Below are 19,068 nucleotides of genomic sequence, written 5' to 3' on the forward strand. Positions count from 1 at the left end.
TATTTGAGTTCTTTTTTAGGTTTCCCATCCGGTATCTCACTACCCGCATTAAAGCTTCAACCTATATATTTGAGGTTGTTTTTTAGGTTTACCCACCAATGTCTCGGTACCCGCATTAAGGTTTTGATTTATCCGGGATTCGCACACAGTGTAACTTATACATTTGAGGTTCTGAATCTCTACTTGTACTTGACGTGTCATTACCACTAGGCTACTAGGTTTTCTAGTGGGGTACAATTATTTAAGACAAAATTTGTTACTAAGTGAAGCTAAGAGCTAAAGAACACAGATTATCCATCTGCATCTAGAAACTAAGCCAAAAACATACTAATCTCTATTAGCCACGTCAAACTACATGCATTGATAACCCTTGAAAGAACAAATTTCTCAGCCAGAATTGTATATATAAGTACATGATCATCAACATATCGGGACTGCCCTACATTTAAAAAAAAAAAATATTATTTTGGTTTAACATTTATTATTCGAAACAAACCGGTTCGACTAATCTAGATTTGCGCCGGATAGACACACTGCGAGAAAAAAACGCTCCCTACCGAAGGCTCGAACCCGAGATTTCTATTTAAGTGTGGAGGGACCCTAGCCATCTCACTACCAGAGACGACGTATGTATTATAGTGAGGGGTCACCGGACCCGTAAACTTCAGCAGGAATCTAATATATTTATATGTATATACCTTAAAAATGGTTAATATAAAGCACTTGGAATCCTAAACACTAAAAGCTTTTAGAGAGCATTGGTTGAGCAGAATACTGTGCTCCGTCATGTAAAAATCCCTAGTCCACCAAGTTGTAAAATGGTGTGCTGTGTGTATCAAGTAGTACGTGAATCACTGGATTTGCAGAAGAATTTGCCGACAAGGGGCATGTACACAAGAATTATCACCATTATTGATACCAAATGAGTTAAAATTTGTTATCTGTTCATACTCAGATTTGATTGTAAATGTTGTAGATATGGTGAACCTTGTGTGGCCAGTAATCCTTATGGGTCAAATTGACAAAGCAACATTTAATTGACTTGTTCTTCTGTTTTATAACTTGTGATGGCTAAAGCTTGAACTTATGTGGGGCAACTGCATTGATATGAAAGCCTTTTTGATAGATTCCTAATCCCATCTACTCCTACACCATATTAACAAATTAAATATATTCCACAAAGGACAAGCAAATATTCTGCATTTCTCCTAGATATTAAATTTAAGCTGTACATTTATATCACCAATTTTACTATACAAGTTATAGCTCTATGATTGAGAATTGCACATTATAGGTGAAAGTAACTTGTCACCTCGAAAATAATTTAAGTGTGTTTGGTATCACAGAAGTCATCTTCCCTTTTTTTTCGGAAATAGTTTCAGGTTTACTCAGAATTGAATTACAGTTTAAGATTAATAAAGAAAATAGAAAGTTGAATAGAAGAAAAGTGTAAATCTACTACTTTCAAAAAGTGGGAAAGTTCTTGTAAGTACTAATAAAACCTCTAAAAAGGTGGGACAAATGTCAAAGGAAAATCACAATCTGATGTTGAGAACTCTAATAACTAGTGATGTGTTATCCTGAATAGGTGAAAAAAAAAGAAAGAGTGTAGCTTTATTAAGCACCATCAACTTCAATAGTGAACTAAAAGGGCAGTTTGGTGTACGAAACATCTCGCATTTATGCAGTGTTCGAAGAAGGGCCGTGTCCCAATGAGTGTGATATAAACAACCTACCTTAATGAAAGCATCAATGGCTGACTTCATGGCTTGAAGAATTCGTGACCTATAGATACGGAGATAACTTTACCGTTACTCCAAGACTCCCATCTTCTTTTTTTTGTTTTTTTCTTTTTTGCCTTTTTTCTCCTATGATACTATAACTATATCTGCAGCCAAAGTAATTTCATGAGCTTCCTATGGTAGTTTAGTGCTTCCCATCTGACTTCTCACAAAGCCTTATTCTGCACAAAGTTTTAGTTCTCTTCTGTTTAAGTCCTTTTCCCCTTGCCTTTGTTTTTGTTTGCTTACATAAAAAAGACTTCCACTCAAATACAAAATTTTAGTCTCCCATGGCTATGGTTAAAGTGACTTCAGCACTAGAATCCAACATGCCAAACAACTTGAACACAAAAAGTGGCAACAATCTTCTTGATGCCTCATTTTCTTCTTACTTAAATGGTACTGAAGATACCTTTGTACACAATCTTGAGTCAAGTGGAAATTTGAGCAAGAAAACAGATGATGGAGAAATAGATATATTTAGTGCAGAAAAATACTTCAATGAAGGGGTTGATGAAGAAAATCAAGAAAATGTCACAAATAGTGAACCACAAAACAAACACAGGATTGATAAGCCAGCTACTAATATATCTTCTTTGAAACAAAATACTAGGCCTAAAACTCCAAGTATTCATTCAGAATCAAGCTGGAATAGTAGAAGTGCATTATTGCAGAATATTTCAAGAAATCATCAGCATCAGCCACAAGCAAATACCAATAACAAGTCCTACGGCAAGAAATTCCTTGCCAGAATTGGCTGCAATTGTTATTGTAAAGACAAGAATTCTGTTAAGGTTGATGATCAAGTCGGCGAAAACAGTTTCAACAAGGGAAAATATCATGGAAAATCAAAACAAAACCCCATCAAAACAAGAAGCTTAGCTCAAAGTTCTGAGTCCAGTACAACAGGAGCTAATCATCAAGATTTACACTTCAAGAAAATTGATGAATTGGGATTTGGAAAGGTTCCGGTTTTCGATCCTATAGCTGGAAATCCAGGTGTCAAGATACAACTGCAAAAGGAAGAAGACATCAATAGAAAGTCCTTAGAAGTGTTTGGCTCTTCAATAACAGAGAAAGAAAGAACCAAACTGAGTCTTGAGAAAAAGGTAAGTATGTTAACTTGGGATGCAATTGCTACAAAACCTGAAGAAATTGATATTATCAATATAGGAGCAAGTTCAAATGGAACATATGAAGATGATTATGCAGAAAGTGATGCAAGTTCAGATTTGTTTGAAATTGAAAGTTTTCCAAGTAATAATACAGCAAATCCAAGTTTTGCTAGACAAGGTTCAGATGGCATGTCATGTTATGCTCCAAGTGAAGTTAGTATTGATTGGAGTGTTGTCACTGCTAGTGCTGCTGATTTCTCTATAATGTCTGATTCAGAAGAGACGAAAATACCCTCAATTAGAACCAAGTATGGGAAAGAAACAGCAGGGAGAGAGAAAGCGAAACGTCGTTCGGGTATTCTTTTGGGATGTAATAGTCATAAGGCTGTTGGAGTTGTAGGAGATGCATATAAAGGTAGTGAAAAAACATCAATGGAGATGACTCAAAGGCAGTTAAAGAATGAGTGTGTTGTGCCAATGACAAGGTTTCATGCTGAGAGTAAGCTGAGTAGATTTGATGGAGGAAATAGGAAACATGAATTTACTACAAGATCATTCTCTAGTTCATATACTGAACGTCCTGCAGATTTCTTGTATATTTAGAAGAGGAAAAGGTTTTGGTTTAAAAATTCAGAATTTCCACTATTTCCCAATGGTGTATCTGGTAAAGTTGCTCCTATGGACTAGGAGGTCACATGTTTGAGCCATAAAAACAGCCTCTTGTAGAGGGTAAGGCTACGAAGAATAGACCCAGCGGGAGCTTAGTGCATCGGGCTAGCCGCTTTTTATCAATGCAGTTTCAATAATAAATTGAACTAGCCATTTTTCTTAGTTCTTGCTCTTCTTCTAGTGTGTAATCTGCGACACTCAGTTTAAGTGTATGTTGTGAATTAAGCTGTCTAATGCCATACGTACATCGTTTGCTTCTGTACTTGTGTTTTTGGCTTATTTCCAAAGCTATGTAACTGAATTATGATATTGTTCTTTCTAATGTCTTAGCTTATTTCACGCTCTTAAGTAATCGCGTCTCTTTTGTAGAACACTTATTAAAGAAAAGAAAAATCGTGAATTTAATTTTTGTCTAGTTCTATTAGCGGTGAGATGATGTTTTTGTTAGGTGTGACAATGAAGCCTCACGCGGTTCATACTTTTAAAAGTGTGAAGCCTTTTAGGAAAACAAAGTGTATGATTAACTCAAAATATACCATATCGCACCATATTAATAGTGTCTATTTATATTGGCTTAGTCGAACAAACTGAGATAAAAGCCAATGTGTCAACGTGATGAGCACGGAGATGGAGGAGGTATGCAATAATGCAAACAAAGTCCAACTTCCAGCAAGGACGACCAGAAAAATGTCAAAAGTTTTCTTTACAAGACAGCAAGAAGGAAAAAGAGGGTCATTTACAAATTGTAGGAAAAGAAGGAAAATATACAAATCTCTTCAGAGAGATGGCAACATTGGGGTCTAAACTTCAATTCAATAGTTCTCTTTTAGTTGCTTAGTATAAAAGTATAAAAAGGTTAAATTATATTTTGAATTAAAATTCACTTAAGATCTGTATCATTCACAGTTACTAGGCAGTCCGGTGCACAAAGCATCTCGCATTGACACAGGATTTGGGGAAGGACTATATCCCAAAGGGATGTGATGTAGGCAACCTCCACAGCGCGCTCGAACCCGTAACCTATAAGGTCACATGGAGACAATTTACCGTTGCTCCAAGACTCCCCTTCACCATTCACAGTTACTAATAACAAATATTACTCCTGTCGTGCCATCATTAAATGGAAGAGTATGTTAGTTCAGTAGCCATTTTCATTGTTGTTCAAAATAAAACTCTACGACAACAACAACAAATTCAGTGAATTCTCACAAGTAAGATATGAGTAGGGTAGGATGTACGCATCCTTAACCTTATCCTGGGAGGTAGAGAGACTGTTTCTGATAGACTCTTGGCTAAAGAACAAATAAAAAGAAGCAGTGAAAATAAGTAGTAACAACAATAAGATATTAAGAAAACCGAAGCCAAGATAACAATTAAATCGTAGGTAGTAATAGCAATCTAAGAATAAAAAGATATCATACTAGCACTAATGTTATCACATTGGGAAAGACAAAGGGAAACGCTCGACGACGTACTAACCTTCTACCATAATCCTCGACCTCCACACCTTCCTATAAAGAGGCATGTCCTCAGTAAGCTCCAGCTGCGCCATATCCATGTCCGTTTTCTGGGTAATGTCGCTATACTTGCACTCCAAGTATTCTATTTTGGTCCTACTCAACTTGAACTCGTTAATACCACCTCGCATCTTATCAATCAGAACTATGTCATCTGCAAATAACATACAACATGGTACCTCTCCTTGAGTGTGCCGCATCAATGCGTCCATCGCCAAGTAAAATAAAAATGGGCTAAGGACTGATTCCTGATGCAATTCCATCACAACCAAAAAATATTCTGAGTCTCCTCCCGCTATCCTTACTCGTGTCACACTTTTAGCTTCCAAACATCTCCATAGAAGCTATTTCAGGACTTTATCGTATGCTTTCTCTAGGTCAATGAACACCAATGCAAGTGCTTCTTCATTGTCCTATAATGCTCCACCAATCTCCTCACATGATGAATGGTTTCTGTAGTCGATCGACTCGGCATGAAACCGAACTAGTTCTCGAAAATAGACATATTCCTCCTCACCCTCCCTTCTACCATCCTCTCCTAATATTTCTTCATATGGTTTAACAGCTTGATACTCCTATAGTTGTTGCAAATTTGGATATCACCATTGTTCTTGTACAACCGAATCATCATACTCCACCTCTACCCTTTAGACATCTTCTTCATCCTAAAAATAACGTTAAACAACCTAGAGAGCCACTCCACGCATGTCTTACCCGCGGTCTCCAAGAATTCAAAATAAAACTCTATTCTTTAATTATCCAGTTATAAATTTTATAAGAATATTAGGATTTTCAGAAGATTTTACAATTCTTGTGAATACAATATTCTAAGGTTATTGAGTTACTTGAACGAAAGTAGCTAAAAATTCTGTAATTACGTATTTAATTAATAGAATTACTAAAACTTATGAATAAATAGTAGTCTCAATGTACTTTCTTCATGACTATACCTTAAGCTAAGGGTAGTTTGATTACCAAGATTAGGATACTAATCTCTTCATTAAATTTGGGATTGCATTTATCCATGCATCATTTGGTTTTTGGTATTAGCTAATATCAATCATAGGTGTTCGTTCACTAGAGGAGGGCCCCTAGCATTGAATAGCACACCCTACTATCTTTGTATGCGATTAGTTACTATCAATGGCACGTGCTCGTCTTGCAAGACATTCCTATCTTTGCTCATTAAGCTATTTCTTTCTTGAAGTGTATTTATAATTTATAATTTATAATTGTGGTGTGATGTGACTATTTTACTTCCTTTAATTAAATTCCAACTTGACATGAAAGTGATATTCCTACTCCTCGTGGCTTGGTTCACCCTTGTCCAACCATATTAAAAAACCGAGTATAACTATTTTGCAAGCCAATTATAGATGTTGATAAGCTTTAGAAATTTTGATCGGCATGTGGTGTTAGATCGGAAAGGTGGGTGATCATTATCGAGTTCTAAAGTTGGCTTACCCTAACTTGATGACACGCCTATAGAGTTTTTCAACCTAAAATGTCATAAATCATTTTTCTTGCTCGATGATCTATCAATGAAGTTATTATGAATCTCTGACTTGTTTTATTCTGAGCTTTTGACCTATTTGACATTTGTTCACATCTGTCATATGGGCGTCGTTATTCTTTTGATCTATTTCGATTATAGCACGCTAGTAACTTTTGAGGGTCAAATAAGTGATTGACTTGGGAGAAGGTCACAATGTTGCTATATACGAAATACTTAATAGCTAGTAGTCGTATAACGTCTATCCATCCAAGCTAAAGCTTTTGAGATTGAGGGCTTGGATTGAAATCCTGTAATAGGTTAACCATCTTGATTGATCCATCAAAATTTCGTATGGACATTCCATTAATTGTAAAACCAAATGGCACTTAATAGTACCAAAAGAAATTCAACAAACCAAATGGCACTATGAGTTAGGGTATAATAGATCACTTAGAGAGCGTTGATTAAGCTTATAAGTTAGTTAGATCAACTTATAAGCATATTTTGTTTTTATATATGTGATTGGTAAATATTTAAAGTGAGCCAAAATAAGCTAAAACTTGTAAGTTTCGTCAACCCCAATTTATAATTTTTCAGTTTTTAAGTACTTTTGGTTTGATCTTAATTCTTGTTATATTATTCCTATTTTTTAAATCTACGAAATCCGAAATACCCTTCTAAGAAAATTTGCTATCTTCCTTTGCATTCCATTTCTTGTCCTTCTCTGTGTAAGGATGTACTTCTTAATCTAATTTTGTTATACGATTTTAAAGGCATTTCAGTCTAATACAAAAGGTACTTTTATTTTTTTGGTAAATAAAAGTACTTATATTACAAAATATTGTTATTTATGTATATTTTTAAATCGATTAATGTGATTTTTCATTAAAGCCCTCTCCCCCTTGTGTTATGTGACGCCTTTTAAACCTTGGTCAAATCATAAATAAAAATAAAAAATATAAAAAAAATAGTAAAATACTTTTAATACATAAAAATCTTGATACTTGAACATGTGGAACTTGAGCATATGTAGAATTTTTTGCTATTTTTTTTATAAGGTATCTCCGTTATAATTTCTTTCTCTATCCAACCCCACCCCTCTTATTTAATTTCTCTACTTAGGAGATAATTTCAAAAAGTCTTTAAATTTAAGACCATGATAGACATATCTCTGTATTGGATGAAAGCCAGCTGGTCCTATAACTGCGACTTTTCGAGTGGCTTTTAAATTTCAACTTTAGAGACGAGTCAATTTTCAACAATAATTGAAAAGGTTATCCTAAATTATCCGTTGAAAAAAAAAACCTAAATCATCTCAATCACTCAGTAGTCTTAGCTTTATGTCACTATTGAAATTGAAATCCAATATTATTAAAAAGTAAACCAAGAAAAATGCACAAGGATGACTAAAGGATGTTTATATCAGTGACCCAAAAAAAAAACAAATCACATATAAATCCTAGTCTATTATATTTTCCTTCTAGATATATTCACATGAGAACCTGGTTCAGAATTATTTGTCATATAATATTGTACTAATTAAATTTCTTCAAGTTGAAAGAGAACCGCTTCGATAAGGAGATATGCGTTCATTTACTTAAAAACCAACAGAAACTAATTAAGCATCGATCCAACTTAAAACTTCAAACGAAATAATAGAATAATGTAATTAAGACCTCCATAAACCAGTTTTCAATCTCAATGTGTGACATAATTATTTAACCCTAACATGAAAATATACACGGCATTTCTCTTGAATTTATTTTTTGTCCAGTGCATAAAGTGATCGATCAGGTCTCTTAGCTCTGCCTGAAATTATTTAAATTAAATTCTCACAAAGTGGTCCAAGAAATAATTAAGATCCTTATCACATTATATTGCTGGCAACTTACGTATGGCATATGTTATATGAGGTTCTCCACCAAGTATCAAATTAAATGCTTGTTATTTGACACAGGTTCGTGTCCTTGTTTGTTTCTTATTTGGTTTCTCATTCGGTGTCGATATTTGTGTTAGGGTTCGATTAAATTTAAATTCTTGTAAGGAAGTTTCATTTTTAAAGTAAAATATTTACTAATAAAGGCGACTTCATATATAGGACTTTAACCCGAAATCTCTGATTAAGGAAAAAAGGGTACGTACTTACCATATTCCACCACAAGTTTTATTGGTATCCTTGTTAGCTTCAAATGTACTGTGGTTGGCTTAAATCTTAATATGTCAGCTTGTCCATTTCAATTCCTTTCACCTATTTATTTCTTCTTTCGTGGATTACTATCTCTTGGCGGATAACTCGATCTACCTTGAAAATGATAATGAAACTGCATTAATTAAGTATATTCTAGTTCCGTTTGACGCAAAAGGCTTGTCACGTTACGCTTTTTAATAGTGTACTTTGTCAAAGCACATACTTTAAGCTCTTTAGTTATAAGTTTTTCTATTACTCCTATTATATTTATGAAACAAAAGATTTTCAGAGTGTAATATGTTGCATGCAGCTTTATTCTTCGAGCATAAATAAAGGGTAGCCCATTGAACAAAATATCCCGTGTTCACGCAGGGTTAAAAGAAGGGTCGGCCGCACCTCAAGCAGTATAATGTAGGCATCCTACTCTGATGCAAATATCAATGACTGATTTCACGGCTCGAACCTGTAACCTTCGCGTGTGCTAGTGACAAATTAGTGTCTACAACTTGTTTTTTACTTCGACAAGTGGTCAACTAGTCATGATGTTAGTTATTTTTCTTTTAAAGAATGATAAAAAGGTTTATGCATATAACATTTAGCACTACGAAATTGGTATTATATATATCCTACTCCAAGTTATTGAGGTTAGCTAGTGTACCCTTTTGAAAAGAAAAAAAAAGGCAATTAAAGTGGGGAAGAAATGCTTCTACCCTACTAGTATAAATGTAGATCACTGAACAAACATATTCATTAATATCAAATGACCAAAGAATAAAGCATGTTGATCCTTGGAAAGTTATAACAAAGAAAAACTAGGAACATTTTGGTGGTCCTTTAATTTATTGTTACTTACACATTTACGTGGCACATCTACGCGTGTACATAGGTTGGGTTGGTTCGGATTTTCTAATTACCAAACCAAATAAATTATGTCCGGTTATTAAATCTAAAGACCAAACCAAACCAATAATAGTCGATTTTTTTAATTTCGGGTTTTTCGAGTTTTCGGATTGTTTCAGTTTTTTTTCATATAGTTTTCATAGCACAAAACATAGAATTTGTGCTCCAAATATTTCTTTAATCCTAGTAAGACATAATTATATGAGGTGTTTCCAAGAAACTAACATAAAATATGAGATGAGTCATGACATTGTACTAAAAATTCAACAATAAAGATAATAAAATCGCATAAAATAAATATTATTAATAAGCCATAATGGAAATAAATATAATCGTAAATTACTAAGTTGCTAAAATAAGTACGACTAATAAGTATTATTATTTACATGGCTAAACACTAAAAAAAATAAGTTTTGCATTTTATCTAAACCGTGAAAAAACTAAATAAATAGATATGTCATTCCTAGCAATTGAATTGAATGTCTTTTGTTAATATTAATATTGATTTGATTTTGGTTTGGGATTTGTTTTGAGTTATTAACATTTATGAGTTATAAAATTTATTGGAGCATTTAAAAATTATAAGTCCAAGTTTGAAATAATACGTTAAAACATAAAATTATGAAAAAGTTTAAGAAATATTGATAAACTACACTAGAATAAATATTTTTATGTATTAAATATATTTAAAACTTCCATAAATGTAATGTCGGGTTGGTTTGAAACGACTTTTTTTAGTTAAAACCAAACCAAACCAATTATGGTCGGATTTTTTTTTTCCAACACCAAACCAAATCAAATCAAACCATAGTCGGGTTTTGTTTTTCTCGGTTTGACTCGAATTATCGGTTTTGTACGGTTTATCGGTATTTTTTACACCCCTAGGCACATCAAATGAGTTATCTAAACAGGGTCTGCAATTCTTGAGTCTTGATGGTTTGAGATTATTTGAAATATCAAGCATAGTAGAAAAAATAAAAAAAGATAACCATCAACATTACAAATATTAATATGGTGAAAGCTAAAGGTGGGAGAATTGATGGAACAAAATAATTGGATTAAACAATATCCATAAGTATCAAATTAAGTTGACATCCAGAAGTTGGCAATTCATATATTATTCACTAACAAAATTACATTCCTGCATAACTAATTCGTGAACCAAAAAATGATCCCTCAATGCAGTAAATGGTTTCTCTCATGTAGTTACCTCCCTAAACCAACTTAATTAACTCAATTAATTTAATAGTCTGAGGTGAGAACCTCTCGACTCTTGTCTACTTTTCTGGACTCTCTTCCTAACGCCACTAATCCAATCTTCATACCAAAGCTCTGGACAACAACCTAAATATATAATTTAGCCCACAAGTAGCAACAAATATGTAACTGCTTTTTGTTTCATCACAAATACACACACAAGAAGAATTAACCTAAATAGCGGCCACTCAACCGCTTAAACTAAAAATAATCAGTGGATGTATAATATATATCATATATAATAGTATGTGTATATATGTGTATAATTAAAGGTAACTATACATACCGGCTACAAAAAGTAAACAGTGAATTTGATCGGCTATTTGTGTAAAGATCTTGACCATTGATGTTGTGGACCGAGGTTATTCCCAACAACTTCACCGACCTCTTCTGTCTTACAGGCCCATACCCAAGTAGCTGGAGGTCCATTTTGAGCACAACCATGCAAAGGATACCAATGGTTATAGCATGTTCGACCAAGCTTTTAAAATTAGTTTAACTTGAAAAATTATTTTTCTCGAAAGTACTTTTTACAAAAGTACTTTGGATGAGAAGCGATTTGTGTTTGACTAATTTATTTGAAAAGCACTTTTGAGTAGAGTTGTCAATATGGGCGAGGTCGGGCTAGCCCAGCCTAGCCCACGTGGGCTTTAGCAATTGACGGGCTAGGCTAGGCTAGCCCACAATTTTGATGGGCCTTATAATGGCCAGCCCACCCAGCCTTATGTGGGCTGCGGGCCCCCACGGTCCGGCCTATTTTGTTTTAAAATATAATTTTATATTTTTTCTTTAAGTTCTAATCTAAAAACGATAAATATTTAAAAGTTAAAAAAATCTTATTGAAAAAATTTCACAAAATGTACTACTAACTTTTTATACTATTCCAATATATTACAGTAAACACTAAAAAAGTAAAAGACAAGACTATATTTCATTCACTAAAAGTCAAAAATCAAAACAAACTATTCAAGAGAACGTCTATGACGCTTATGGGATATCCAACACATCATCTTCATAAAACACATTTGAATCTACTTATGAGAAGCTTGTCTTAATATCTTCACTTTCATCTACATCTACAATTTGTATGCAATATTAATTAGTTAAATATTAAGAATAATTAAAATTTTAAAACTAATTAACGTTTTAAGACTTTAATCTTTTAATATGATGAGCTTAATAAACTTTAAGCTTGGGATACTCTTCCTGTCATTTTTTGTGTAATATACTTTTTATATTTTATATATTTTAAATACGTATTTTTATTACGCCCACGGGCCGGCCCAACAAAACCTTAGTCAAGACTCTCGGGCCACGGGCTTACTCGGGCCACATGCTTACTCGGGCTGGGCTTAAAAGCCTAGTTTTTAAATGGGCTCCAAAAATTTTAGCCCAACCCTGCTAAATCACGGGTTGGGCTGGCCCAATGGACCATACCCGTATTGACGACTCTACTTTTGAATAGAAATTAATGTTTGCCCTAACTTTTAAAAAATACTTTTAAGTATATTTTCGTGAAAAATATTTTTCAAAAAAGTATTTTTGGGAGAGCTACTTTTTTCTCCTTCTTAATCTGCTTCTATTCAAAAGCTTTTTTTTCTTCTAAAAATTTGGCCAAACATCATCTTTAGAAAAAAATACTTTTGGCCAAAAAAAGGAGAATTTTTTTTTTTTTTTTTAAAAAAGAAACTTGGCCAGGCCGGCTATTAATTAGGTGAATTTGAAGTTCAACATTACAATAACGGCTAGATCAGTAAAAATTATTGCATGTTGTTGTTTGCTTATCTTTTCTTCAAATTTTACATCAATTTTTTATTTTCGTTCCGTTAGTTTAATCTTGAAAAGATTGAAACACATAATTTCCAAGCTGGAGAATTTTTTTTACATATATGGTTCTCTTAGTATATTCTGTATACCGTTAGACCTCTCTATAGCAGTATCCCTATATAACAACACTTCACTATAAAAGTCAAGCTTTTTCGGAACCAATATTTTTGTTATGTTATAATATATGTTCTCTATAACAGCACTTTGCTATAACATCCAAAAATATTCGAAACAAACAAGACTGTTATAAAGAGGTTTGAGTACACCATTTTTGCTTTTTATCACTGTGCATATTTTTTAAAATAAATAATACTCTGTGACTCAACTTGAGATATTTTATACAATTACGTCATAAGATTATATCCTATACATAATAAGTAGCAAGTAAACGTAAACTCATGGTCTACAATCTACATGTAGTTTAGAAATGATTGGAAACTTTTAATCTTCAATTTGAGGTATACATATAGTAACTGTCACACCTCTTTTTTTCGAGGGGATAGGAAATTTTTTTCAATTTAAGTGACATTATTCGAAATGAGATTATTTAATTAATCGGAGTCGTCGCTTGGAATAATTTATGGTGTCCCAAGTCACCGATTTTTTTTAAAATTCCAAATCGAGGAAAATTTGACTCTGTTTAAAGTCTGCGAAAACCAGAAGACCGGGTAAGGAATTCTGTTAACCCGAGAGAAGGTGTTAGGCATTCCCGAGTTTCGTGGTTTTAGCACGATCGCTCAACTGTAATAATTGGCCTAATTGTCTGATTTATTACATGTTTTAGAACCTATTGTGCATTACCACTTCTATATCGCTTTTAATGATTTTTAAACAATTATGGAGTTTGTTTAAGCAAGTCGCTGTGTCGCACACTTGTTATTCTTGTACACATCGCAAATCACGTCAGTAACCGTGATTCACAACATATTTATTTAAATTATTGAAGTTATGGTCGAGTCACGTGAAACGCAGACTCGAATTGGGGATTATGCATCATGACCATGCCACGGAAATCGTACCCATGACCACAATAATTTATTAATCACGTCTAAAGCAAGCTAAAGCTACGATGTTCATGAAACGTTTAATCCTAAATTTGAGGTCATTGTGCAGCTGGTGGTTAAACAAAGGTATTATGGGTCATGTTTGATTTTTACCACTCACGTAAACTTCCCATAGCAAAAGGTTAAGGAACACTCGTCCAGAAGAGCACACACGATCTTCTTCATCTTTCTATATGTTGCCTCACTGTAGCCATGTAATGATCCTTCATCATCCAATCCATTAACCCCCTAAGATACTTCAAAACAATTTGAAAATTACCACAAAAAAACTAGCTCCTAACCCAACAAAATCAGCCGTGAAACTAGCCTTTAACCACTTTCCAAACACCATTGTTTCAGCAAAAATAAGTAGCTGAAATGTCAGCTTTCTTCCATAAAAAATCAGCCCCAAAATCGACCTGAAATAAGCCACAAAAACAGCTTTGTTTTTAGTCTTAAATACACCCAAAATGCAGGGAAACAGCAGCTGAAAAGTGCTGCAAACTACACCATGAAACAACACCAAAATAACACTAAAATTCTAGCCAAAGAACTCCACAGAAACAGATTGAAAATCTGCCCAACCACACCTCAAAACAGCCCTTCCGAAATATACTCAACTGTAGCGTTCAACATTTGGAAATTCTAACCAATTCAAAAATAAAAACGGATTCCATATTATCAAACAAAATGCGATTTATACACCATTCACCAATAAACACCAAAGCAGTACAAGGTATAACCCAAAAGAACCGTAGCAGCACCTCTATATTCTTAACAAACATGAACAAAATGTAAAACGAGTTCAAACAAGCAATTTCGGTAGAACAACAGCAAGCAAGGAATTCAATCAGTTGTCAACATTTCAACAAAACATAATACAAGAAATTTGAGAACTGACCTAGCTGAACAGTGACATCACTAATAGATTGGCCAAATAAAGGCGAAATCCCAACCAAACAGAGTTCAACACTGCTTTAACAAGAAAAAACAGCAACTATAAAACCTCAAATATCCTTCGAACTCCTAGAATATGTATACCAGCCGAGTCTTTTGGAGGGGAGATCCGTCTATATCTCTTCTCCCCCTTTAGGGTTTGGGAAAATGGGTGTTTTAAAGAGGGGGATCCGGTTAGGTCAGGCGGGTCATGAAAATTGGGCTTCTAAAGGGATGGACTTGACTAAACCAATTTGTGTGGCTAAACTATTATATATATTTTACTCACTAATTGACTAATGACCTAATTAATTAACTAGCTTAAGAATGTATTTTTTTTTTTTGGGTTTTAGATATTTAAATAATGCATTTAATAATGTAATTAAATTCTAAAAATTCAATTTAAAAACTAAAATACTATGAAATTAAGATTTGAATATTTTTATGATTTGTGATATTCCTAACATGCATAAACAATGCGAATAAATGCAAAACAAATAAAGAAAAACTTCTAAAGTTTATAAATAATTGAAATTATTTTTTGGATTATTTTTTAGGAGTAATTTCATATGTGGGGCAAAAATCATGTGCTCACGGTAACAGTACGTTATTTCGAACTTTTTGGATGATTTTGGTGTAATGCTTTTATTTTCTTTTCTTTTATTTTACCTAGAGAAATAATCACGAAGCAGAAATTGTAGAATTATTCAATTCAAACAGCATCTCCTTACAGATATTTTTTTGTAAAATCTAGAAATTGATAATTGCTCTAATTTTTCCTCTACCAGTTAATTGATTTTGAACTTGTTTATTCAAGTACACCCCTCTAAGCTTCGATACATAAAAATTTATCTAAACTTGACTTAGATCTATTTTTTATATTAAATATATACTACCAAGTCATTACATATTCCTCTTTGATTTGGTTTTCGAGCACCAGAGACATTGAATTATTCAAACGACTACTGCTAGCTGTTAAAAATATTCCCAAACTGATACCATCTGTATGCCTTTCTCGGTTATTTCTGAACCCTTTTTGTTTACTCATCATTTTGCTTGAGCTATAAATTTTAAAGTTTAATATTTTTCACATTTGTAGTGATTATGGATTTAAATAAACCTAGCTCTATAGTGCTAAATCCGCCCCTACGTGAGAGGTTACATGGCCGGGCAGAATGAAGGGCCGCGTGATAAAGTTCCATAAAAGAGCGACCGTAATTATGAAAAAAAAAATAAAATAAAATATATATATATATATATATATATATATATATATATATATATATATATATATATATATATATGGTCAATCTACTCTTTTTGATAGGGAAATTAAATATTAGAAACACTGCATGTTTAGCTTATCTAACACTTTAAATGCTCTAAATCTCCATTACAGTAAAGATTTTCCCCCTTTAAGTTAAATTAGTTCAACTTCTTCCTATTCTATTATTTCGTTTACCTAATATATGTTTTACTAGATCATCACTTATAACATCAAACAGATCCATTACAGATAAAAAGTTTTTGCGAATATTAATAAAGGAGAAAAAATGGTTAATGATTAAGTAGATATAAATTCTTAAGAAATCAAAAATTACAAAATTTTGTCTGATATAAGAAAAAGGAATAACTTGTGATGATTTTATTGTTCTGTAGATACTATTTAGGGATAAAATTGGTTTAATGAATAGCCAAAAATGGTGCATAATTTAGTAGTACATATTAATTCTTTGATAAAGAAAGTTATAAAAAATATATCTGAAATGGGAAAAAGAAAAACGTGTGGTTAATTTCATGTGATTGACCTTTTTCCACTATAATATCACATTAAAAACACAAAATTATTTTGTCATATTAATATAACCGAATTATGATTGAAGTACTAAGAAAATATAAATGACCATAAGATCAAATTTTCCGGATTTGCGAAAACGACAAAAAACAAAAATTCAAACCTGAATTATGACACGTCAAAAGGGGAAAAAAAGAAAGAGAGACGTCACTCGCTACATTATTACTTTGCTACTTTATTATAAATACAACTAGTTAGAGATAGCACGGGCCCAATAACACTGTGCTTAATGCACAAGATTTTCAAAAACAATCTGAGGTAATTCAAATAGTGGACCATCCAATTACTTAATAGTATATATATTAAATGTATAATATATATATATATATATATATATATATATAATTTATATATTATATGTGTATAGTTATATATAATTATGCAAAATATATAATTTACCTATCAACCTTGTAGCGAAATCTCTGTTACACACCTCTCCTTCACGGGAAACCTTTTACTCACTCAACCTTTCAAAAGTGTGTCTAAGACACACTACTTTTGACTAGATAGCACTTGCGTGTTTACACACATAAAACAGAGCGTGAAACCCGTAAAAAATCCCTTTTTTGTCTCCATTCCTCACAGCAACCCCTCCCCCTCCCTCTGGTCTTCTTCCTCAGACCACCCTCCCCCCATCTTCTTCCCCAAATAGAATTTTTGAAAGAACATAAAATTTTATATCTAAAATTGAGCGATTTTTGTTGGTTTATTGTCTAAATATTGTGAAAACCATTTATTTGTGATAGATTTAAAAGCTTTAACAATAGTATTGAAGGTTTGGTAAAAAAAATCTAGAATCCACCATTGTTGGGGTATTGAAAAAAGCTTGTAAATTCAATTGGGTCTTGTTGATTATTGGGTTGTTGAACTCAATTTGTTACTCGATTATTTTCGGTTAGTTGTTTAGATAGTGTGGTTGAAATTTGGTATTGTTGGAAAGTTTCTCACAAACAACTATGGTGACAACAATAATGGTGCTTAAGATATAAAATGGGAAGATGGGTTTTAATTGTAATTTCTAATATATATTTTTTCCGTTTTAAGGTTAATGACACGTGTCACGACCCTATTAGGGTGGGACTTTCACTTTATTTGAAAAATTGGTCAAGCACAAAAGTGGTGTGTCTTAGACGCACTTCTGAAAGGTTAAGTGTGTAAAAAGTTTTCCGTGAACGAGAGGTGTGTACAAGGAATTTCACTGCAAGGTCGATGGGTAAACTATGTATTTTGCCTTTAATATATAATATATGTATATGGCTAAAAAAAGTAAATAATAAATATGGCCGGCTATTTGTATAAAAATCTCTATTTATAAATTTGAGCTATTGTTCAATATACTATAAATTTTGGGTCTACATCTGTCATTGCTATTATCATAAGTATGTGTTGTGATCTACATCTTGCGGCGATACTATTATAAATTTTCTTTGGGAACTATAGACTGTGGTATACATTTTCTAATACTACTATAAATTTTCTTTGGCAATTATTTAACTGCTATAAAAAATTTCAAGAATAATTTTGTAGACATCAAAATTTTAACGGATCAGTCTAAATCCTAAATTCAAGATACTACAAGATGACTATTGATATTCTAGGAGTCTATTGGGGTTGCTTAGAGGCAACTCTATCAAAACCCTAGCTTGGAGGCTACTCTACCTCAACCCTAGGTCGCTCCTATAAAAAGGGTTACATATTCCCTTAAAGAATATCTCGAAAAGGGAGATCATCTGAGCAATTTCATAAACTCCCGAAATATGCACAAAGAGATCAAATATACGATCATGTTAAATATGTCTTGCTCAAAGTTTTAGCAACATTCAAGAACTAAATAGAGTATTGTTACATGCTTCTTGATCATCAAATACATCAAGAAGATGCATATCATACTACGTTCGAGAAATACGCCGCTAAGGTCCTCGAATTACGGATAACAAATAAGAGAAAATAATCAAGGGATAAAGAGAGTTGTAACCTGCAATGTTTATCAATAAAATTCTTTTTTCTTTATAGTTGTTTGTGACTACAGTTTTATATTTTTGCATAAAATTTATTGCAAATAAATTGGCATGCCCAGTGGGACCAGTTCTGCCTTTCATCTCTTCCTCCTGCAAATCAAAAACTACAAGTTTTAAAATTATCTGTTGCGATAATTGAGTATTTCAAGTCTTGTCTTCAAGTTTCGGCAAGCCTACATCTCGACAAACCTTAAAGTACGGGGCATTGTAGACATCAAAATTTTAACGGATCAACCTAAATCCTAAATTCAAGATACTACAAGACGACTATTGATATTTTAGGAGTCTATTGGGGTTGCTTAGAGGCTACTCTACCAAAACCCTAGCTTGGAGGCTACTCTACCTCAACCCTAGGTCGCTCCTATAAAAATAGTTACATATTCCCTTAAAAAATATCTTGAAAAAGGAGATCATCTGAGCAATTTCATAAACTCTCGAAATATGCACAAAGAGATCAAATATACGAT

The 19,068-nt window shown here is 33.0% G+C and overlaps 1 protein-coding gene and 1 long non-coding RNA gene across 2 annotated transcripts; one reads left to right on the forward strand and one right to left on the reverse strand.

Moving 5' to 3' along the window:
- The first annotated feature begins 1,676 nt into the window (after window positions 1-1,676).
- Window positions 1,677-3,823, forward strand: LOC107760515 (protein PHYTOCHROME KINASE SUBSTRATE 2-like). The gene has a single exon (XM_016578575.2). It carries the CDS (start codon window positions 2,072-2,074, stop codon window positions 3,497-3,499), a length of 1,428 nt encoding a protein of 475 aa, XP_016434061.1. The 5' UTR covers window positions 1,677-2,071; the 3' UTR covers window positions 3,500-3,823.
- Window positions 3,824-14,014: 10,191 nt separating this feature from the next.
- LOC107760516 (uncharacterized) lies at window positions 14,015-14,884 on the reverse strand. The gene is made up of 2 exons (XR_001642414.2): window positions 14,694-14,884; window positions 14,015-14,211 (listed from the first exon to the last, which is right to left on the reverse strand). It is a non-coding gene; the product is annotated as an uncharacterized LOC107760516 (long non-coding RNA).
- Between the last annotated feature and the right edge of the window lie 4,184 nt (window positions 14,885-19,068).

Source organism: Nicotiana tabacum, chromosome 24, assembly GCF_000715075.1.
Source record: "Nicotiana tabacum cultivar K326 chromosome 24, ASM71507v2, whole genome shotgun sequence".
Taxonomy (NCBI): Eukaryota; Viridiplantae; Streptophyta; class Magnoliopsida; order Solanales; family Solanaceae; genus Nicotiana; species Nicotiana tabacum.